The following is a 24,200-nucleotide window of genomic DNA, read 5'->3' on the forward strand; positions in this document are numbered from 1 at the left end:
GAGTTACAGTTCATATAAGGAAATCATCCATTTAAATCAATCAATTGGGTCCTAATCTATGGATTTCACATGACTGGGAATACAGATACTCATATGTTAGTCACAGATACGTTAAAGAAAAAGGTAGGGGTGTGGATCAGAAAACCAGTCAGTATCTGGTGTGACCAGTATTTGCTTCATGCAGCCCGGCACATCTCCTTCGCAAAAAGTTGATAAGGCTGTTGATTGTGGCCTGTGGAATGTTGTCCCACTCCTCAATGGCTGTGTGAAGTTGCTGGATATTGGCGGGAAATGGAACACGCTGTCGATCCAGAGCATCCCAAACGTGCTCAATGGGTGACATGTCTGGTGAGTATGCAGGCTATGGAAGAACTAGGATATTTTCAGCTTCCTTGCAATTATCATGCTGAAACATGAGGTGATGTTGGCAGATGAATGGCACGACAATGGGCCTCAGGATCTCATCACGGTATCTCTGTGCATTCAAATTGCCATTGATAAAATGCAATTGTTTTCGTTGTCCATAGCTTATGCCTACCCAAACCATAACCCCACCGCGGGTCACTCTGTTCACAGCATTGACATCAGCAAACCACTCGCCCACACATTTACATTTTAGTAATTTAGCAGACGCTCTCATCCAGAGCAACTTACAGCAGTGAGTGCATACATTTTCATACTTTTTTCCCATACTGGTCCCCCATGGGAATCGAACCCACAACCCTGGCATTGCAAGCGCCATTGCTCGACCAACTGAGCCACACGGGTCTGCAGTTGTGAGGCCAGTTGGACGTACTGCCAAATTCTCTAAAACAACATTGGAGGTGGCTTATGGTAGAGAAATTAACAATCAATTATCTGGCAACAGCTCTGGTGGACATTCCCGCAGTCAGCATACCGATTGCATGCTCCCTCAAACCTTGAGAGATCTGTGGCATTGGGTTGTGTGACAAAACTGCAAATTTTATAGTGGCCTTTTATTGTCCCGCGCACAAGGTGCAACTGTGTAATGATGCTGTTTAACCAACTTCTTGATATGCCACACCTGTCAGGTGGATGGATGGTCTTGGCAAAGGATAAATGCTCACTAACAGGGATGTAAACAAATTTTGTGCACATATTTTGAGAGAAATAAGCTTTTTGTAGCATCTGAAAAATTTCTGGGATCTTTTATTTCAGCTCAGGAAACATGGGATCAACACTTAACATTTTGCATTTATATAGTTGTTCAGTATACTTAGCATGTTAGCTACCCCTACCCCTAACTTTAACCCTTTTAGCTAAACCTAACCCTAACCACCCTCCTTTTCCCTAAGATACCTTCTGTTTAATGTAACCATACCAAAAGTAACATATCATTCTAATTTGAGTTTTCAGGATTTACTTTTGCTGTTACGTCTACTCTATGAGGCCAGGCTGCTATATGGAACCCAAGGACGCTATATGGAACCAATTTAGGTTCAGTGAAAAATAAAACCTGCGGTTCTGATCAAGGAACCCTACAAAAAGGTTCCATATAAAACCTTTAGGGGTGTCATATATGAAGCAAGCAATAGCATTTTTTTGGGGGGGGGGGTTCTATAGACCAGGTATTCCCAAACTGGACAATGCCGTTGGTGGTACACCAAATAAAAATGTGATTCACCTTTTTTGTATTTATTAAAAAACAGTCCATTTATATTTTCCAATGGGGCTATATATTTGGGTGAGTTTTTTGTCTCGCCTGATTAGCCTTGTTTCACTGCCAAAAATAAAATGAAACCATCTAGTGTTCAGAGAAATAACAACACAATGTCAAATACAGATAGCCTAGTCAAATAATTAACATCCAATCACATTAACCGTTACTCTCTCGCGGGAATTCCACTAACCGTCCGAATGTAACCAAACGTAGCTGCTGCTCATGTTGGTATCTGCACTGATGGCACAAATGCCATGACAGGGAGACATAGTGGAGTGGTAATGGCATGCAAGCAGTTTCTCCTGACGCCACTTGGGTACACTGCAGCATCCACCGAGAGGCGAATGCCTGACAGCTTGAAAGACGTTTTGGACACTACAGTGAAAATGGTTAACTTTGTTAAAGCAAGGCCCCTGAACTCTCGTGTATTTTCTGCACTATGCAATGATATGAGCAGCGACCATGTAACGCTTTTACAACATATGCTGGTTATCTAGGGGCAAAGTATTGACACGTTTTTTGAAATTGAGAGACGAGTTTAAAGTTCTTTACTGACCATAATTTTAATTTGTCTGACCGCTTGCATGATGACGAGTTTCTTGTTTTTTCTCGCCTGAATGATCTGAATCTAGGATTACAGGGACTTTCCACAAATAAATTAAATGTGCGGTACAAAATTGAGGCTATGATTAAGAGGTTGGAGCTCTTCTCTGTCTGCATTAACAAGGACAACACACAGGTCTTTCCATCATTGTATGATTTATTTGTGCAAATGAACTCAAGCTTACGGACAATGTTAAATGTGATATAGCGAAGCACCTGAGTGAGTTGGGTGAGCAGTTACGCAGGTACTTTCCTGAAACAGATGACACAAACAACTGGATTTGTTATCCCTTTCATGCCCTGCCTCCAGTCCACTTACCAATATCTGAACAAGAGAGCCTCACCGAAATTTCAACAAACGGTTCTGTGAAAATTGAATTTAATCAGAAGCCACTGTCAGATTTCTGGATTGGGCTGCGCTCAGAGTATCCTACCCTTGGCAAATCGTGCTGTTAAGACACTGATGCCCTTTGCAACCCCGTACCTACAGTTACTACAGTATGTGAGAATGGATTCTCGGCCCTCACTAGCATGAAAACTAAATACAGGCACAGACTGTGTGGAAAATGATTTAAGACGGAGACTCTCCAATACAACGCAACATTGCAGTTATGTGCATCCTTTCATGCATACCCTTCTCATTAACCTGTGGTGAGTTATTCACAATTTTCGATGAACAAATAAGGTTTTATATGTAAGATGGTTAAATAAAGAGCAGCGGGTTTGTGACAAAAACGCACACTCATTCTTATGTTTAATACATGTATGTATAGGGTGTGTGTGTGTGGCAGGCTTACAATGATGGCAACAAAAAAAAAACATTTGAGAGTGCGCTGACGCTGCTGCTAGAAGGGGTACGCAGCTGGAGGTTGAACGTTTGAAGGGGTACGCAGCTGGAGGTTGAACGTTTGAAGGGGTACGGGACTATAAAAGTCTGGGAACCACTGCTATAGACAATACCAAAGTTAACATACTTCTTTCTGGTTAGACACTGTTTAAGTCAAACCCACCCGTCAACCAAAAGCTTAGTCTGGATCAAGTCTGGATAGCCGGCCAGTTAGCCTTCAGGAATCCCCGCTGAGTACTGCCATAGCCTTAGGCAACATAAAGACCACCTCATTGGAACTGTTCTATCCCTGTAAGCAGCTGCTATCAGGATGAATAGGGCTGCTGGGAAATACTGTAAAAAATGTCCCAGTATTCATCCGTAGGGGCCGCTGTTAAATGGGATTTGAGCAATGAAACTGTATACAGGCTGTGTATATTTCGCGATAGGACGGCTGAGGTGAAGTCTCCGTAGATGAGTCGGCTAAACACTGCTCAATAATTAGCCTGTTTCCCGTTTAAATGATCAAGGCTATAAACATAGTTATGAATACACTATGAACTATAGAATTATTTTTAATCAGTTGATTATGAAACGTTGCCTGATCAATACCGATTGATAACTGAATAAAGTGAGACCCGCCAGATCTAAAGAGCGTCGTGCGTCTGTCAGACATTAGTACTCTAACTTCAGAGCAGGAACAAGGGACAGTGCTGGGGGAATTATCACCGGCGTTTGGCAGCCGGCCCCGTCATGTTTACCTAATACCGAGACACTGTGGCACCGAGGCATGCTCCAAGTTAATTAAGTGTAAAATGCCAAAAAGTCGCGTTTGCATAAAATCTAGCTCCTCACTGCTATACAGCTCCCATCTCCGCTTGAACATACTGTATCACAGTATAGACAACGATGCGTTTTCAAAAATGCATGATAGGCCTACTATCGCAATCAAAAAGTATACTATAGTAATGTAATTTCCACACAGTCAGAGGTCCTCATTAAATACGGCGCACATATTTGGCCTCCTTGTTGTTGCTGGAGACGGATTATCCTCACTGAAATGTTGGCTGTCAGTCGCACCGGCTAATAGGAGAACGTTACAGATCTCCCTCTCCTCCTCGCTCTCTCCCTGTGTCGTTGTGAGAGGACATTTGAATTCACATGGCCGGGCTGAGCACCCGGCATTTACGGTGTTAGAACGTTATCTATACAGGTGTTTAACTAGACCAGGGTTTCTAGTTACTAGACTATGCCGATCTCACGCCGTTACTTGCATAACGTACAGCATGGGTAGCCTAAATGTTAAAAGAATCCAAAATAAACCAATAGCCTAAAAAATGTAAGCAGCAAACAAAAATCATTTTAAACCACCTGGCAATGTATGTCCAATTATAACTCTTCATGCAAGATTGTGTCGAAAATGGACAATCCAAAGGAAAGATAAATCACAGAAGAAACACAATGTGTCATCTCTAAATTTGAACAACTCTGACCACCTCCTGTGCATATATGTGTGTGTGAGAGTGAGAGAGTGAGAGAGGGAGTGAGAGTGTGAGAGAGAGTTACTTTAGGCTACTGATCGAGAGGAACTAGAAGGAACACTGGTCCCTTCATTCCCTCCTTCTACCCCCCTCTTTCCCTCCTTCCCTCCTTCCACCCCCTCCTCCCTCACCTTCCCTCCTCCCTCGCCTTCCCCCCTTCCAATCTCCTCTTTCCACCCAAAGTCTCGATAGATGAGTGGGATAAACACTGCTGAATAATTAGCCAATTTCCTGTTTAAATGATCAAGGCTACAAACATAGTTATGAATAGACTATGAACTATATAATTACTTTTAATCAGTTGATTATGAAACGTTGCCTGAAACCCCTCCTTCCATCCACCTCCTCCCTCTCCTTCCCCCCTACCAACCCTCCCCCCCTTCCCCCTACCAACCCTCCTCTCCTTCCCCCCTACCAACCCTCCTCTCCTTCCCCCCTACCAACCCTCCTCTCCTTCCCCCCTACCAACCCTCCTCTCCTTCCCCCCTACCAACCCTCCTCTCCTTCCCCCTACCAACCCTCCTCTCCTTCCCCCCAACCAACCCTCCTCTCCTTCCCCCTACCAACCCTCCTCTCCTTCCCCCCTACCAACCCTCCCCTCCTTCCATCCACCTCCTCCCTCTCCTTCCCCCCTACCAACCCTCCTCCCCCCCCCCTACCAACCCTCCTCTCCTTCCCCCCTACCAACCCTCCTCTCCTTCCCCCCTACCAACCCTCCTCTCCTTCCCCCCTACCAACCCTCCTCTCCTTCCCCCCTACCAACCCTCCTCTCCTTCCCCCCTACCAACCCTCCTCTCCTTCCCCCTACCAACCCTCCTCTCCTTCCCCCTACCAACCCTTCTCTCCTTCCCCCCTACCAACCCTCCTCTCCTTCCCCCCTACCAACCCCCCTCTCCTTCCCCCCTACCAACCCTCCTCTCCTTCCCCCTACCAACCCTCCTCTCCTTCCCCCCTACCAACCCTCCTCTCCTTCCCCCCTACCAACCCTCCTCTCCTTCCCCCCTACCAACCCTCCTCTCCTTCCCCCCTACCAACCTCCCTCTCCTTCACCCCTACCAACCCTCCTCTCCTTCCCCCCTACCAACCCTCCTCTCTCCTCTCCTTCCCCGCTACCAACCCTCCTCTGGCAGTGTGTTGTGTTGCTATAGAGAACAACTGAGTCAGTGAGTGCATTCGCCATTTTTGGAAAACATGTCAGATAGGGAGCTCCTGCTCCAAAGTTCTCAGGAACTCCCTCAGTGTGAGGCCTGATCAACGTTGTCAGAAACTCCCTCAGTGTGAGGCCTGATCAACGTTGTCAGGAACTCCCTCAGTGTGAGGCCTGATCAACAGTTGTCAGGAACTCCCTCAGTGTGAGGCCTGATCAACGTTGTCAGGAACTCCCTCAGTGTGAGGCCTGATCAACAGTTGTCAGGAACTCCCTCAGTGTGAGGCCTGATCAACAGTTGTCAGGAACTCCCTCAGTGTGAGGCCTGATCAACGTTGTCAGGAACTCCCTCAGTGTGAGGCCTGATCAAAAGTTGTCAGGAACTCCCTCAGTGTGAGGCCTGATCAACAGTTGTTAGGAACTCCCTCAGTGTGAGGCCTGATCAACAGTTGTCAGGAACCCCCTCAGTGTGAGGCCTGATCAACAGTTGTCAGGAACTCCCTCAGTGTGAGGCCTGATCAACAGTTGTCAGGAACTCCCTCAGTGTGAGGCCTGATCAACAGTTGTCAGGAACTCCCTCAGTGTGAGGCCTGATCAACAGTTGTCAGGAACTCCCTCAGTGTGAGGCCTGATCAACAGTTGTCAGGAACTCCCTCAGTGTGAGGCCTGATCAACAGTTGTCAGGAACTCCCTCAGTGTGAGGCCAGTTCCAGGTGAGGGCTTCCATTTCCTCTACAATGACCTCCATCCGCTGAGACATGGGGTGAGTGTGTGCCAGTAGCGGTCCATCTTTAGAATTGTAAGGAATTGGGATAATGAAGGCTGAGAACATTATCAATGCTGCAACAAAGAGGAGGGGTGAGACAGGGAGAGAGAGGGAGGGGTGAGATGGGGAGAGAGAGGGAGGTGTGAGACAGGGAGAGAGAGGGAGGTGTGAGACAGGGAGAGAGAAGGAGTGAGACAGGGAAAGAGAAGATGGAGAGAGGAGAGAGAGAGCAGGTGAGATAGAGAGGAAGGCAAGATGGAGTGAAAGAGAGCAGAGAATGGCTTAGCAGTGAGATATGCATGCTTTGAATATACCTTAATGTTACTGTCATTGACACCAATGGAACAACTACTTCAAGGTGGAAGAACCACTCACTGTTCATTGATAGTTTAGTTTTTCCAACTTGTTTCTCAGTAGGTACGCTAGAGCACATGCTTGTGTGTAGAGTAATACCTAAATACATTAGGAAAGACTGTCCACATCAACAATATGTTATTGGATTTATATCCACAAGCTAAAGGAAGTCTATTGGGAAAAATCTGACTACTACACATACAACAAAGTGGAAGAACATTGAAATTACTTTACAGGCTCATCACTACTGCAGGCCATCGATGATGACTCTCCATCCCATGTAGGGTTGCATAATGTATGCAATTTTCACAAATTCCTAGGTTTTCCAGAAATCCTGGTTGGAGGATTCTGGATTTCCTGCTGATCTTCCAACTGGGATTTCTGGAACATCTGGCAACTTTGGGAAAAGTACTGAAATTTGTCAACCCTAATCCCACTCTTCTTCAGGTACTTTACTCCAGACTAAAAGGAAACCTGGAGAATAACAGTGGAAAAGGAGATGAAGGGCTGTGGTCTTTCATGGAACACCATCTCCATAAAGGCAGAAGACCGTCCGCAGTAGTTCTGTCTTGTGGAAGCCTTATGTTCCACATTGTATCTAATCCTGTTAGTTCCTAAGTAAGTACCTCTCCAGCCTCCAGGATTCTCTATTGCCTCAAGCTCCCACCTACAGTGTTGCGTGGGCGTGCTCTATTCCGTTTCCCTTGTGGGCTCCAGGATAGAGCATGCCTATGCCCGGTGGGGATGGAGGGGCCTAGTGGGCTCCAGGATAGAGCATGCCTATGCCCGGTGGGGATGGAGGGGCCTAGTGGGCTCCAGGATAGAGCATGCCTATGCCCGGTGGGGATGGAGGGGCCTTGTGGGCTCCAGGATAGAGCATGCCTATGCCCGGTGGGGATGGAGGGGCTTTTCGGAGGGTGTAGACGATCCATCCCCATCTTCTCAAGATCTCATCAGGAACCTGGCTGGTGCACTCCCTTAGGTCGATGTTGCTTCAGAAGTTTCAGGGTAATCGCCAGAAACTCAAAGACAACAGATAAATCAATAGGATGTCTAAAAATGTGTTAAATTACTGGAACAAAAGGAAAGCCAAGCATTACAGTTGAATCATTAGACTCACTCTTCTATGAAGGTTAGTAACCTGCTCAGGCTGAAAGCCTATTACATTTCCCCTGAAGATAGAACTTGACTTGAGGGTAGTGGACAACTCCCTGCTCAGGCTTGACATGACATTATTAGTTGAGGATGCCCATGGGATTTGGTGGGATGTCTGTCTGTTTCAGGACGTGTGTGGGTATCTGGGAGTGCATATGTGGAAAGTGTGTCTCTGTAAATCTTTCAGGAGGTGAGTGTTTTGGTCTTTGTGTCTATGGGGAAGTGTGTGTAATCTGTGTTCATTCCAGCTGAGTGTGGGAATTACAGAATTCCCAGAGAGGAAGATGGTCTGAGGAAACAGCCAGCCAGGGTCATTGTCTTGCGCCAGGGAAAAAGGTTCACAGGAACCTTAATCACCCTACCACACATCCAGACCTTTTCCACGTCCCACAAGTCATGTACAGTACGGACGTGACCAGCGCATGACCTCTAAGAGAAATTAACTAAAAGTTCAAATGTGGGGATGATCAACTGATCCTAAACCTGTGGTTAAAGGATCACTTAAATCTATCAAGAGCCAGAAATGGTTTAGCTGGTTAATCAGTAATTTCCTACTAAATAATCCTTGTAGATTTCTGCCGTTATCCGAGGAATGCTGGAATTAGACTAAATATTTCATTATCCTACACGTTGATTACTGAAGGACTTGCACAGTAAAATCTGCTTGGGATGATTACATTTAACTTGATGTTTGTGCTGCTACTTTAGTTTGGGGATGGTATAGCGAGCGAGGGAGGGAGTGAGAGGGAGAGGAGGAGAGTAGTAAGGACAGTTCAATAGGTCACTGCAGCTACAGAGCTTGTTTTTAGATATGGGTCATTCCACAAAAACAGAGTGACATTGAGACTCAAGATTTTCCACTTTAAAATGTATGCCAAACAAAACTCAATGATTGCAAACTTACAGACATTCAACTTGCCGACTTAACTTACACTAAACATTTTACAAAAACACATTTACTCGTATAACAGTGCAGATGCAAAGTTTGGTAACAGAATGACAGTTTGTGCTGTTGGTGCAGTCCTTCTGTTACCAACGTTTGCATCTGCACTGTTCTTTGCAAACATTGTTTTTTGTTTGGCATACATTTTAAAGTGAAAAATCTGAGTCTCAACATCCCTCTGTAACCGTGGAATTACCCATATGTGTATTAAGATAAATAAACTAAACTACAAATGCCCTTGTTCAAACGTAGTTGTTGCAGTACTTGGGTCCACTGGATGGCTAGTGTTTTCTCAGATCAATTGTCAATGTGCTTAATCATGATCCCCAATGCAAATGTAATACAGTTCCACAGTGAATTCTCACATCTTGGAACTTTAATATCAAAACTCACTTGTCCTTTATGTTAGATTTTCTTCTAACTTTCAATTGTGCTTGCTGCCACCACATCACACAAATGAGACACTTTTGAACAAGCGGCTCTGTACAGTATGTAGCCGCAACATAGTCATACCAGTCCGGCTCCCTCTTCAATTAGAGGAAAACTTCTGCTATTCGGCTCCAAGGACCAATCCTTCGTATGCACTGTATAGTAGCTGCTATGTAAGGCTTCAGACCCCAGATGGCAACAGTCATATCAGGTAAACACCTCAATAACACATATCTTTGTTTGTACACGGCCCCAGACCACAGCTCCCGGGCCTCCAGGCAGACACCCAGACATGTAAAACAGGTTGCTGGCTCACCTCCCCTTCCTCGCCTTGAGCCCCTAAGCCTGGCAGCTGGCCAGTGTACACTCTCGCACTACTCACGCTGCTCCTATACTCTCACAAGAGGCTTCAAGTTTCCCCTCGCCATCCTTGGACTACAGAGATTTCTTAACACTGAAAGAGTACTGCCTATAATCTACAGTACCCTGTATTTTATGTCATTTTAGCAGATGCTCTTAACCAGAGTGACTTACAGGAGCAATTAGGGTTAAGTGCCTTGCTCATGGACACAGACCGATTATTCACCTAGTCGGCTCTGGGATTCAAACCAGCGACCTTTCAGTTACTGGCCCAACACTCTTAACCGCTAGGCTACCTGCCCCCCGATATACTGTAACTATAATAAAGCTAGTAACTAGCTATAAAGCTTACTATTGTAGGAGTTATTGTTACATATGTAGGTAGATATCACACTATTAAACAATAGACTGGTGTACATTAGAAAATAGGAGGAAAAGGCAGACATGCCATTCTTTGCCATTCTGGTAAATACAGGAAACCAAAGATTAACAGATGGCCCAAGTCATACGTGCTTTACAGTGCATCTATGGAAAGACCAGGACACCATTATGAAGATAAAATGAAGGGTAAAGGTCATAAGTGCTTAGGGTAAGATAGATATACACTGCTCAAAAAAATAAAGGGAACACTTAAACAACACAATGTAACTCCAAGTCAATCACACTTCTGTGAAATCAAACTGTCCACTTAGGAAGCAACACTGATTGACAATAAATGTCACATGCTGTTGTGCAAATGGAATAGACAAAAGGTGGAAATTATAGGCAATTAGCAAGACACCCCCAAAAAAGGAGTGATTCTGCAGGTGGTGACCACAGACCACTTCTCAGTTCCTATGCTTCCTGGCTGATGTTTTGGTCACTTTTGAATGCTGGCGGTGCTCTCACTCTAGTGGTAGCATGAGACGGAGTCTACAACCCACACAAGTGGCTCAGGTAGTGCAGTTCATCCAGGATGGCACATCAATGCGAGCTGTGGCAAAAGGTTTGCTGTGTCTGTCAGCATAGTGTCCAGAGCATGGAGGCTCTACCAGGAGACAGGCCAGTGCATCAGGAGACGTGGAGGAGGCCGTAGGAGGGCAACAACACAGCAGCAGGACCGCTACCTCCGCCTTTGTGCAAGGAGGTGCACTGCCAGAGCCCTGCAAAATGACCTCCAGCAGGCCACAAATGTGCATGTGTCAGCATATGGTCTCACAAGGGGTCTGAGGATCTCATCTCGGTAACTATTGGCAGTCAGGCTACCTCTGGCGAGCACATGGAGGGCTGTGCGGCCCCACAAAGAAATGCCACCCCACACCATGACTGACCCATCGCCAAACCGGTCATGCTGGAGGATGTTGCAGGCAGCAGAACGTTCTCCACGGCGTCTCCAGACTCTGTCACGTCTGTCACATGTGCTCAGTGTGAACCTGCTTTCATCTGTGAAGAGCACAGGGCGCCAGTGGCGAATTTGCCAATCTTGATGTTCTCTGGCAAATGCCAAACGTCCTGCACGGTGTTGGGCTGTAAGCACAACCCCCACCTGTGGACGTCGGGCCCTCATACCACCCTCATGGAGTCTGTTTCTGACCGTTTGAGCAGACACATGCACATTTGTGGCCTGCTGGAGATCATTTTGCAGGGCGCTGGCAGTGCACCTCCTTGCACAAAGGCGGAGGTAGCGGTCCTGCTGCTGGGTTGTTGCCCTCCTACGGCCTCCTCCACGTCTCCTGATGTACTGGCCTGTCTCCTGGTAGCGCCTCCATGCTCTGGACACTACGCTGACAGACACAGCAAACCTTTTTGCCACAGCTCGCATTGATGTGCCATCCTGGATGAACTGCACTACCTGAGCCACTTGTGTGGGTTGTAGACTCCGTCTCATGCTACCACTAGAGTGAGAGCACCGCCAGCATTCAAAAGTGACCAAAACATCAGCCAGGAAGCATAGGATCTGAGAAGTGGTCTGTGATCACCACCTGCAGAATCACTCCGTTTTTGGGGGTGTCTTGCTAATTGCCTATAATTTCCACCTTTTGTCTATTCCATTTGCACAACAGCATGTGAAATTTATTGTCAATCAGTGTTGCTTCCTAAGTGGACAGTTTGATTTCACAGAAGTGTGATTGACTTGGAGTTACATTGTGTTGTTTAAGTGTTCCCTTTATTTTTTTGAGCAGTGTATATTAATTTTAGGAGACAAGAGGGTCCTGCCTCCATTATAATCTAATCATGAGCGGATACAGGCGTTATTGGGCGTAAACAAGTAGGAAGCCTGATGATGGCATATGACCTAGGAGAAGTAATTTAATTAATGTATGTAATGATCTCATCTGTGTGTGTGTATAAAGAGAGAGCAAGTGCTCTGGGAAGGTGTGTGATCCGCGGATCGTTCCGGCTTGTGATACATTGTATTAAAAGTCTATTTGAATTTACAAGTTCTTGTAAGTGTTATGGTTTGAACCGTTTTTCCACGACACTATCCCAGGCTACCATGGAGGCGATTATTCAACAAGAGTTTAGTAAACTGAGCTAGTTGCCTAGTCGCCTCTAAAAACACCTTCCTAATATAGAGTTGCACCCATAAGTGTTCAATTGAGTTGAGATCTGGTGACAGAATTGCTTAATTAACTCAGGAACCACACCTGTGTAGAAGCAACTGCTTTCAAAATACTTTGTATCCCTCATTTACTCAAGTGTAAAAGTTAAATGATCCTTCATGGATGCTAGAACATTGACAGGAACATCAGCACAGTAGTAGACGGAGATAATACATTTAAAACCAATAGAACATTGACGGGAACATCAGCACAGTAGAAGTCGGAGACAATACATTTAAAACCAATAGAACAGACAAGTATATGTAATTCCATGCATTCTTTATTCCATTAAGCATTAAAACATCCACTGTGTTGCCAGAAAGCAACACAGCCAACATGAATGACAATCTGTAGCACGGCACATTTAAGGCTTTTTCTTTGTTTGACACTAAGAAACCTCTGTACCCACTAGTTTTTTTTATGCATTAGATTTGCATACTGTGACTCCAGTGTTAAACTCAAGTAGGCTAGAATAGCCCTTAAAGCAATGTTTTATATTATGTATAGAGGATATAGATACATTACATATGGTTCTGACAAACCAGCATTAGAGTGTAAATCTATCAACATTTACTGGAAAATAACATTGTAAAAACGTCAGTATCAAAACAATAAATGGGACTAAAGCAGTTTTTCGTTCTTTAAAAAGACAAGCAGAAAAAACTAGATGTTAAGTTAAAGGGCTCGTTGTGTCAAAACATAGGCCCCTTAGTAAGTTATGACGAGAAAACACTAGAATCTTTTATTCATCACACGAAAACCCAACCACGACCGCAAAATACAGCCATCACCCCACAGCAATACACTGTTCAGTCAAAACGTTAATCACAAGTTGCTATGCACATATCCTTCAATTTTACCTCCTCCTTCAAAACGGACACTCCGTGAGCAGTGTAGTGTTTCTCTCTTCTTTTTTACAGCTGAGAACATTTGCAGAATACTTCCAACCCAGTGATTCCTCTGGCTTCTTCACTCGCTACACTCAAAATGTCCTTTATGAAAAGTTGTTTGCATGCAGTGTTTCTTCCAAAACGTAGTCCTGGTGACACTTGCAGAGTTCTTTGGAGTGAAACGAGATGGGGATCAGGGAAAGGGTCTGTTGGGGGGAATCCCCCTTACCCCCAAAGGGATACAGCCAGAATCTGCAAATGGTGGTGAGATGGCTCAAAAATCTCTCATCTACATGTGAAGACTCATTGAGATTGCATTAGGTGAAGTACCTTTTTGATCAGTATTACCCCAAAACATATTTTCACAGTGATTGAGAAGATTCCTCCAAACGAACCGATAGCAGCAGTCAGTCCCCCTGCAGACCATGAGACTCCCCAACTCAAGTCGACAGGAATGTTAGGGTGAAATGTCCACAGACTTAAGGCTTTATTTGTAGTGTTGAAATGAAAGGAAAGCAACCCAAAGCATTTACATTAAACTCAATCTTAATTCTGAACAGACAAACAAAATGGCTTCACGGAAAACTTCTGAAGAAAAACATGTACACTGGTGCCGAATCCCAAATCAACTCCTACACCCGAGACATACCTCTAGATCTGAAATAAATGCATAGGTCTTAGCAATATGGTAAAAAATCTCCGAACAGCAAGGCAGAAAAACATGAATACTGCTTAAATCTGTTCCTTTCAGATCTACACGGGTGTCTAGAGACAGTACTGGCTAGGGGCTGATCAGGTGTGTCTAGAAACAGTACTGGCTAGGGGTAGATCAGGTGTTGTCTAGAGACAGTACTGGCTAGGGGTAGATCAGGTGTGTCTAGAGACAGTACTGGCTAGATCAGGTGTTGTCTAGAGACAGTACTGGCTAGGGGTAGATCAGGTGTTGTCTAGAGACAGTACTGGCTAGGCGTAGATCAGGTGTTGTCTAGAGACAGTACTGGCTAGGGGTTGATTTGGGATTCCGCATAGGGCTGATTCAGTCCTGGGACACAGGTTCAATTACAGTACATTGTAGGTGTGTTTTTATTTGATACATGGTCAAGTGTCATCATTAGGGTCAGGTGGTGTCCGTCACCGGAAAACCCTCGTTGAGGAAAAACACCTGTCCCTTCTTACCACATGACCTCCAGTTAACAAGAGCACTGTTACAGAGGTGAGACACCCAGGGGTGAGCTGGGTAATGACGTTTTTCAACCACACGGTCACACACTGGCCTTGAAAACAAGATGGGAATGAGTTTCTCTGTGTAGTGAAACACATGGAATGTCAATAAGATAACAGAAAACCTACATCAGAACATACAGTATGATTACCTGAAAATATCTGCACCATAACAGCGCATTCGTTTCAATTCACCCTGAATCAAATTTAAAAAAAGACAAAACAATTTTTTACAAACACAAACAAGCAAGAACATTAATCATGTATCTGAGGTGCAAAACAGATTGTTCTTCATCAGGTAGAAAATAATACAAAGTCAATCAATCATGAGCATAAAAGAGAGAAACAGATGAAATAGAGAACAAAATCGCAGAGGGAATTTATCACATCCCCACCGACAGAGAGAGAGACAGAGAAGGAGAAACAAATCGAGATCCAGATTGAAGAGCAAGTGCAAATAGTGAGCGGGCCCTAGCTCCTTGGCAAAGAGACCTGGGACCTGTCCACATATGAGCACCGGGGATGCCTTGGCCTGGCTCAGCTCAGCCTGACCTGGTTAAGCCCTGGGGGAAGCATCTCAACACTTCCTCCTCTCCAACATCTGCACCGATAAACAATACAAACCAACATGGTGGATTTCAGGTATCAAATGTCCACCAATCCACTTCTCTCTGCACAGATCAAGGAAAGACAAAAGGAAGCCATTTTAGACTTGATACGCAGCCCCCCGCTGGGTTTTAGTGGAGGAGGCTATTTTCGACTTGATACGCAGCCCCCCGCTAGGTTTTAGTGGAGGAGGCCAAGGGAGATCAGGATGTGGGCAGCTCGATGGAGATGAACTGCTTGAGTCGCTCCAAGTACTGGGCGTAGAGCTCGATGTCGTTGTGCCCAGCGCCCTCCACCCACAGGGGCTCCACAGCACGCGGGCAGCGCTCGTACATTGCCAGGCCGTGCGAGAAGTCGATCACCTCATCCTCCGTGCCGTGGATCACCAGCACCGGCGACGCCACCTTGGACACCTTGTCAATGCTGGGGGGAGAGAAGGGGTTACATTTTACCAATGCTTTAACAAAGCGAGAGCGCGAGCAGCAGAGCGAGAGCGTGCACAACAGAGCGAGAAAAGGGAGAGAAAGAGAGAAAAGGGAGAGAGTGGGGAAGACAAACACATTAAGACAAATGGACCTCCTTGGGGGCATTAGTATGTATCCATCTGTGTTGTAGCGGTGCAGTAACAGCAGGGGTGGAGAGACTGACTCCACACAGCACGCTGCCAAACCATTAACTACACATCATACAGAGGGGGTGTGCGCACCTTATGTGCACTACATATAATATATATACACATATGATATATATATTAAAATAACATCAAATTGATCAAAAATACAGTGTAGACATTGTTAAATGGCTGCAAGCCCGATGTCGGTGCAGGATTATTTTCCTGCTGTGAGAAACTGGTCAAATTAAGAGAGTACACACCTGTATGGCACAACAAAGGTTTGACAGAGCCATCAGCTACCCCCCTGAGTTAGGGGGGTAACATCATAAATGGGTCCTACTTTTGCTGATCTTCCATCAGAATGTTGTACAAGTGGTCCTTTGTCCAGAACAATCGTTGTTTGGATTTAGAATGTCATTTTTCCCTCTCGAATGAGCAAGCAAAACTTGCCAAGTGGCGCGAAGTTGTCCATCGTGAACAAACGCAAAGAACGGAACATGCCAAAACTCCCGAAAAAAATTCAATAATCTGATTAAACTATATTGAAAAAACATACTTTACGATGATATTGTCACATTTATCAAATAAAATCAAAGCCGGAGATAGTAGCCGTCTATAACGACAGCTTTTCAGAAGGCAATCCCCGGTTCCTTCTCGCGCCTTCCTGAAAACAGGAAATTGGTGTCACGTCATGCAAAGAGCTCTTATTCGACCTCAGATCAAGCTATACACTCCATTTCTTCTCTCACTGCTTATTGACATCTGGTGGAAGGCGTATGAAGTGCATGTATACTAATACATATCAAGCAAATTAATAGGGATGCCCTGGAACAGAGCATCAATTTCAGATTTTCCACTTCCTGTCAGGAAGTTTGCTGCAAAATGAGTTCTGTTTTACTCACAGATATAATTCAAACGGTTTTAGAAACTAGTGTTTTCTATCCAATAGTAATAATAATATGCATATTGTACGAGCAAGAATTGAGTACGAGGCCGTTTGAAATGAGCACCTTTCATCCAAGCTACTCAATACTGCCCCTGCAGCCCTAAAAAGTTAATGTTGTAAATGACTATTGTAGCTGGAAACGGCAGAATTATTATGGAATATCTACATAGGCATAGAGAGGCCCATTATCCGCAACCATCACTCCTGTGTTCCAATGGTATGTTGTGATAGCTAATCTAAGTTTATAATTTTAAAAGGCTAATTGATCATTAGAAAACCCTTTTGCAATTATGTTAGCACAGCTGAAAACTGTTGTTCTGATTAAAGAAGCAATAAAACTGGACTTTAGACTAGTTGAGAATCTGAAGCATCAGCATTTGTGGGTTCGATTACAGGCTGAAAATGGCCAGCAACAAAGAACTTTTCTGAAACTCGTCAGTCTGTTCGTGTTCAGAGAAATTACGGCGATTCCATACGAGAAATTTCCAAGAAACTGAACATCTCGTACAACGCTGTGTACTACTCCCTTCACAGAAGGGTTCGGGCTAGGCCCCTTAGTTCCAGTGACGGGAAATCTTAACACTACAGCATACAGTGACATTCTAGACAATTCTGTGCTTCCAACTTTGTGGCAACAGTTTGGGAAAGGCCCTCCCTGTTTCAGCATGACTGCGAGCCAAGCCTAATCGCCCAACATCAGAACCTGACCTCACTAATGCTCATGTCTGAATGGAAGCAAGTCCCCGCAGCAATGTTCCAATATCTAGTGAACAGCCTTCCCAGAAGAGTGGTGTTATAGCAGTAAAGGGGGGGACCAACTCCATATTAATGCCCATGATTTTAGAATGAGATGTTCGACAAGCAGCTGTCCACATACTTTTTGGTATTAATGTATGTATGCATGTATACACACACACACAAACTATGAGGTTGGAATAATACAGTAACATTGCGGACAATGCCCTATTAGTGTAAGAGTTGGAGTTCTAACCTGACTGGTGACATCACCAGGCGATAAATTAGTTTAAATATCAATAAGAAAGAGACTTCCAAACCTCCTTCCCCAATTACAGGTAGTTTTCAGTTTTCCCCTCCCTTAAACACACCGACTGTGCTAGGAGAATTCTTGCTTCAGAAATTGTTCTTTGCTATACTATTATTGACAATTTGAATTGAAAACAATCCCAGCAAGGTACTTAATTGTTACCCAGAAATTATGTGATGTCTGCATTGTAGCTTTAAAGCAGGATCATCACATTCCAGGTGGAATAAGACTATAATCTCAAAGGGTTCAGAGACTAACAACAAAGGCACACTCACAGTCATGCATATATTGGCATTTATCTGGCACTTTAAGGGGGTAGAGGACCTAAACCATGCCAGGATAATGCAGCCCACATACAGTGGCTTGTGAAAGTTTTCACTCCCATTTGGCATTTTTCCTATTTTGTTGCTTTACAACCTGGAATTAAAATCGATTTTCAGGAGTTTGTATCATTTGATTTACACAACATGCCTACCATTTTGAATATGCTAAATATTTTATATTGTGAAACAAGAAATAAGAAAACTTGAGCATGCATAACTATTCACCCCCCCCAAAGTCAATACTTTGTAGAGCCACCGTTTGCAGTAATTACAGCTGCAAGCCTTTTGGGGTATGTCTCTATAAGCTTGGCACATCTAGCCACTGGGATTTTCGCCCATTCTTCAAGGCAAAACTGCTCCAGCTCCTTCAAGTTGGATGGGTTCCGCAATCTTTAAGTCATACCACAGATTCTCAATTGGATTGAGGTCTGGGCTTTGACTAGGCCTTTCCAAGACATTTAAATGTTTCCGCTTAAACCACTCGAGTGTTGCTTTAGCAGTATGCTTAGGGTCATTGTCCTGCTGGAAGGTGAACCTCTGTCCCAGTTTCAAATCTCTGGAAGACTGAAACGGGTTTCCCTCAAGAATTTCACTGTATTTAGCGCCATCCATCATTCCTTCAATTCTGACCAATTTCCCAGTCCCTGCCGATGAAAAACATCCCCACAGCATGATGCTGCCACCACCATGCTTCACTGTGGGGATGGTGTTCTCGGGGTGATAAGAGGTGTTGGGTTTGTGCCAAACATAGCTTTTTCCTTGATGGCCAAAAAGCTAAATCTCACCAGAGTGCCTTCTTCCATATGTTTGGGGAGTCTCCCACACGCTATTTGGCGAACACCAAAAGTGTTTGCTTATTTTTTTCTTTAAGCAATGGCTTTTTTCTGGACACTCTTCCGTAAACTCCAGCTCTGTGGAGTATACGGCTTAAAGTGGTCCTATGTACAGATACTCCAGTCTCCGCTGTGGAGCTTTGCAGCTCCTTCAGGGTTATCTTTGGTCTCTTTGTTGCCTCTGATTAATGCCCTCCTTGCCTGGTCTGTGCGTTCTGGTGGGTGGCCCTCTCTTGGCAGGTGTGTTGTGGTGCCATATTCTTTCCATTTTTTAATAATGGATTTAATGGTGCTCCGTGGGATGTTCAAAGTTTAGGATATTTTTTTATAACCCAACCCTGAACTTTGTCCCTGACCTGTCTGGAGAGCTCCTTGGTCTTCATGGTGCCGCTTGCTTGGTGGTGCCCATTGCTTAGTGGTGTTGCAGACTCGGGGGGCCTTTCAGAACAGGTGTATATATACACTGAGATCATGTGACACTTAGATTGCACACAGGTGGACTTTATTTAATTAATTATGCCACTTATGAAGGTAATTGGTTGCAACAGGGGGCTTTATAGAAAAGGGGGTGAATACATATGCACGCACCACTTTTCTAGTTTATATTTTTTACAATTGTTTGAAACATGTTATTTTTTTCCTTTCACTACACCAATTTGGACGATTTTGTGTATGTCCATGACATGAAATCAATTTAAATTACAGTGTAGAAAAGGCCCATGGTGGAAGAATCTTTTAATCCATGGCCACTTGCTCAGCTGGGCCAGGGGTGCTTTAATTAGGTCAGGTGGAAATATCCGACAGATCTCAACTCCATAATAGGAGGAAATCGCCATCGCCCGATCACGCCATTTTCTCTTAACTCCGTCTAATCCAGAAGTTCTGTGCGTCCATGAATCCACGTAAATCCACCGAATCTGTTACCTTTCATCTGAACTATCTGTTGCGATCGGGAGAGTGGGCCATCAGTTATCGTTTATAGTTATTAAGGCGGAGCGCGGCTTGGAGCGCACGCTTCAAACCTATTGTGTAATGTGAATGGTCAATGATCACAGCCCTACGGATCATCACAGGCCAATTAGGCCATCGATATGGTTAATATGTAATGAAATTACATGTACACATGAAGACACTTGAAAGGGTGAAATATGAAACGTCATTGTTTGCTGAACTGATCGATTCTGATATCAAACTAATGGGGATTATAGATTGAATAACCGATCACTGTTTGTATTATTCTTCTCATGATTATGATAAATAGTTAACTTCTTATGGCTGCAGGGGCAGTATTGAGTAGCTTGGATGAAAGGTGCACAGAGGTGCCCAGAGTAAACGGCCTGCTCCTCAGTCATAGTTGCTAATATATGCATATTATTATTAGTATTGGATAGAAAACACTCTGAAGTTTCTAAAACTGTTTGAATTATGTCTGTGAGTATAACAAAACTCATATGGCAGGCAAAAACCAGAGAAAAAATCCAAACAGGAAGTGGAAATTCTGAGGCTGGTCGAGTTTCAACCAAGCTCCCATTGAAATCACAGCGAGATATGAATGAGTATTCACTTCCTACGGCTTCCACTAGATCTAAACAGTCTGTAGAACTTTATCTGATGACTCTACTGTGAAGGTGGGCCGAAGGAGAAAGGAATGAGTCACCACTGCCATGAGGTGACCATTCTTTGACCATGCGCGTTCACATGAGAGGGAGCTCCATTCCATCGCTCACTGAAAGGTTCTGTAGACTCTATTCATAGCAAGGTGGAGGTGGTGCAAAGGGAGAACAAACAACTTAAAGAAACCTTGCTTGATGTACAGTGTCGATCAATGCGGAACAATCTAATATTCTCAGAGATACCGGAGAATGACAACAGCAGAGGCTGTGAGGACACAGTCCGACACTTTATGTCAACTCAACTAAAACTGCCCACTGATGTTGTGCGTAATGCCACATTCTCCAGAGTCCATCGAATAGGTAAGGTCTCTGGAAATAGGCCACGGGCTATTATTGCATGTTTTGACAAATTTAAGCAAAAGGAAATGACGAAGAACATGGGGAGAGAACTCAAAAACATTGATTTGGGAATGAATGATCACTTCCCCCCCCGAGATCAATGAAAGGAGAAAAAAACTATATCCCATCATGAAGGAAAAGCGTTGCCTGAATCAACGAGTCTCCATGGTGATGGATAAACTTTATATCAACGGGCAATTGTATCAGGACTCTAGAGTAACTCCCTGGCTATTTTAATTTAATGTTCAAATGTGAGTTTGTGTGTTGTAGTGTATCATGACAACTTCAACTATAATGAATACATGCTCTATTGATCTCCACTTGATAAGGAAAGGGCTGCATATTGCTCAGGTTAATGTATGTAGCCTTCCTAACAAAATACATGAGGTTTTTAACTTGGTCAACATAAATAATATTCATATTTTGGCTTGGACCGAAACGCATTTAGATGCATCTGTAAATTATGGGCAAATGAACATTCAAGGATATAGTCTACTGAGAAGGGACAGGAATCAAGGATATAGTCTACTGAGAAGGGACAGGAATCAAGGATATAGTCTACTGAGAAGGGACAGGAATAGAAATGGTACATTCAGAATCATATACCTTTTAAGAGGAGGGATGACCTTAATGTATGTCAAATAGAGGCACTATGGGCTCAAGTACATCTGCCTCACCAGGCACCCATATTGGTAGGATGTGTGTATAGACCTCCTAGCTCTAAGGTGTCCTATCTGGATGACTTATGCACTGGGTTTGACCAGGCCACAGATAGCAACAGAGATGTATTTATCTTGGGTGATTTTAATATAAATTGGAAGGAGCACAATAATTTGAATAGAACAAAATTGATGAGATATGCCAAGAACTGTGGTTTGAAACAAATGGTTAAAGATACTACTAGATCATCAATTAAGTTGGGTCACCGTTCAGACACATGCATTGATCTGATGTTCTGTAATATACCATTGCAATGCTTAAAAGCCAGATCAATGCCAGTGGGCTGGATACACCATAATATTGTGACCATAACCATGAACACCAAGGTTCCAAAGAAACCCCCTAGGATTATGGTCAAAATACATTTTAAAACATTTAATCATGAGCTATTTCTAAATGATTTGGCTGCTGTACCCTGGGAGCTGATTTATCTAGAGGATGATTTAAATCACGCTACAGAATGTTTTATTGATTTGCTCACTGAGGTAATGGACCATCATGCCCCTATAAGAAAGAGTATAGTTGGTGCCCATCCATCCCCATGGATTTATGATGAACTGGGTGAGGCTTTTTCTCAAAGAAATATGGCAAAAGTCATAGCAGCCAAGTCAAAATTAGAAATTGATGAACAGAATTATAGAACACTACGTAATTATGCAGTTAAATTGAATCGAAAGAAAAGTTATTTTACAACAATGCTTTTATTGATTGTAAAAATGATTCTAAAAAGGTATGGAACACAGTTAAGGGCTTACCTGGTACATCTATCTCATCATGCCCATCTAGTGTGGAGGTTGGTACATCTATCTCATCATGCCCATCTAGTGTGAATGTTGGTACATCTATCTCATCATGCCCATCTAGTGTGGAGGTTGGTACATCTATCTCATCATGCCCATCTAGTGTGGAGGTTGGTACATCTATCTCATCATGCCCATCTAGTGTGGAGGTTGGTACATCTATCTCATCATGCCCATCTAGTGTGGAGGTTGGTACATCTATCTCATCATGCCCATCTAGTGTGGAGGTTGACGGGAGAATAATAACAAAACCAGTTGATATTGCCAATCATTTTGCAGATCTTTTTTTACAAATAAAATAAAATTACTGAGCAACAATGTAAACATACATTCTTCCAAACAAGCTATTGTCCAATGGATTGATGATCATATTATGAGCAACAAGATCTGCTCTTTTAGTCTGCAAACGGTGTCAGTGGAGGTGGTGTTAAACCTATTGAAGTCATTACCTGATGGTAAATCTACAGGTTATGATCTTATGGACAATTGTTTTGTTTCGCTATGCTGCTCCCCAGATTGCAGTTCCACTGAGATACATATTTAATTGGTCACTGGAAAAGGGGATGTTTGCAAATGTATGGAAGCATGCGAAACTGTGTCCTATTCCGAAAGACTGCCAAGAACCCATTACTCCTGCCAATAGTCGACCAATTAGTCTACTCCCTACACTCAGTAAGATACTGGAGGGTATTGTGAGTAGACAAATGTGGGACTACATGGAAAAGAATGATCTGATTTCAGCCAATCAGCATGCTTATCACAAAAACAATTCCATTGGTTGACATGACTGACCAGTGGCTCAATGCTATGGATAATGGCAAGTTTGTGGGTGTACTATTTTTAGATTTCAGCGCAGCATTTGATTTAGTGGATTATGAAATAATTTTGACAAAATTAATGCATTATGTTTTTAACCTCTTTGGGCTCAAGGGGCAGTATTGAGTAGCCAGATAAAAGGTGCCCATTTCAAAAAGGCCTCGAACTCAATTCTTGCTCGTACAATATGCATATTATTATTACTATTGGATAGAAAACACTCTCTAGTTTCTAAAACCGTTTGAATTATATCTGTGGGTGAAACAGAACTGGACTTAGAGCAATTTTCCTATGTGTATGTCAGAATGCAGAATTTTGCTGGCTGTTCTGAGACCTGTGTATTAATTTGCCTGTCCTCTATTGGTTGAGATGCACTGCATACGCCTTCCACTGGGTGTCAGCGAATAGGGAGAGTTGAAATGGAGTTTCTACGTAGGTCGCAAAGGTTATAAATTGCTTGGAACCGAAGTGTCCCATCTTTCCACTCTTCGCTCTGACGCAGGAAGGGTCTTGGCATGTCATTTTAGAAGCTCCCGTATTAGCTCCTAGATATATCCGGCTCTGTTTTTATTCGATATAGGTGTCGAAGACATCGTAATGTTGTTATTTTAAACCGAATTATATCAGTTTGTCAGTATATTGCGATTTTTGGGTATTTATTTTCGTGACGTTTTAAGAAGTTGGGTATCTCTGGCCCACATGGCTATTGTTTATTGCTAATTGCAACGTTGAAGACGACGTTCTCCAACCTAGCAACGATTCTTTTGGACAAAGGACACATTTCCCAAGATTCTGATGGGAGTTCATCTAAAAGTAAGAACTATTTATGCTGATAATTCATTGTTCTGTTGAAAAATGTCAAATGCATAAGACGCCATTTCCTGCAGTGTAGCCTTGCGTTATCGCAGCCTGTATTGCGCAGTAAGGTTAATTTTAAAAATGTAATTCAGAGATTGCATTAAGAACTAATTTGTCTTTCAATTGCTGT

At 43.7% G+C, this 24,200-nt stretch overlaps 2 protein-coding genes across 2 annotated transcripts in view; one reads left to right on the top strand and one right to left on the bottom strand.

The window, feature by feature from the left end:
* Window positions 1–12,649: 12,649 nt before the first annotated feature.
* Window positions 12,650–24,200, bottom strand: part of LOC129854178 (alpha/beta hydrolase domain-containing protein 17C) — a 51,667-nt gene continuing 40,116 nt past the window's right edge. The window contains exon 3 of the mRNA XM_055920964.1: window positions 12,650–15,527. Within this exon, the coding sequence (XP_055776939.1) occupies window positions 15,308–15,527 (220 nt within the window). The 3' untranslated portion in view covers window positions 12,650–15,307. The remainder of the gene's footprint in view (window positions 15,528–24,200) is intronic.
* LOC129854181 (cytochrome c oxidase subunit 4 isoform 1, mitochondrial-like) overlaps window positions 20,985–24,200 on the top strand; it is a 230,642-nt gene continuing 227,426 nt past the window's right edge. Inside the window, exon 1 of the mRNA XM_055920969.1 lies at window positions 20,985–20,992. The gene's annotated coding sequence lies outside the window, so the exon portion shown is untranslated. The remainder of the gene's footprint in view (window positions 20,993–24,200) is intronic.

The sequence above is a fragment of the Salvelinus fontinalis genome, chromosome 4, assembly GCF_029448725.1.
Source record: "Salvelinus fontinalis isolate EN_2023a chromosome 4, ASM2944872v1, whole genome shotgun sequence".
In the NCBI taxonomy this organism is placed as follows: domain Eukaryota; kingdom Metazoa; phylum Chordata; class Actinopteri; order Salmoniformes; family Salmonidae; genus Salvelinus; species Salvelinus fontinalis.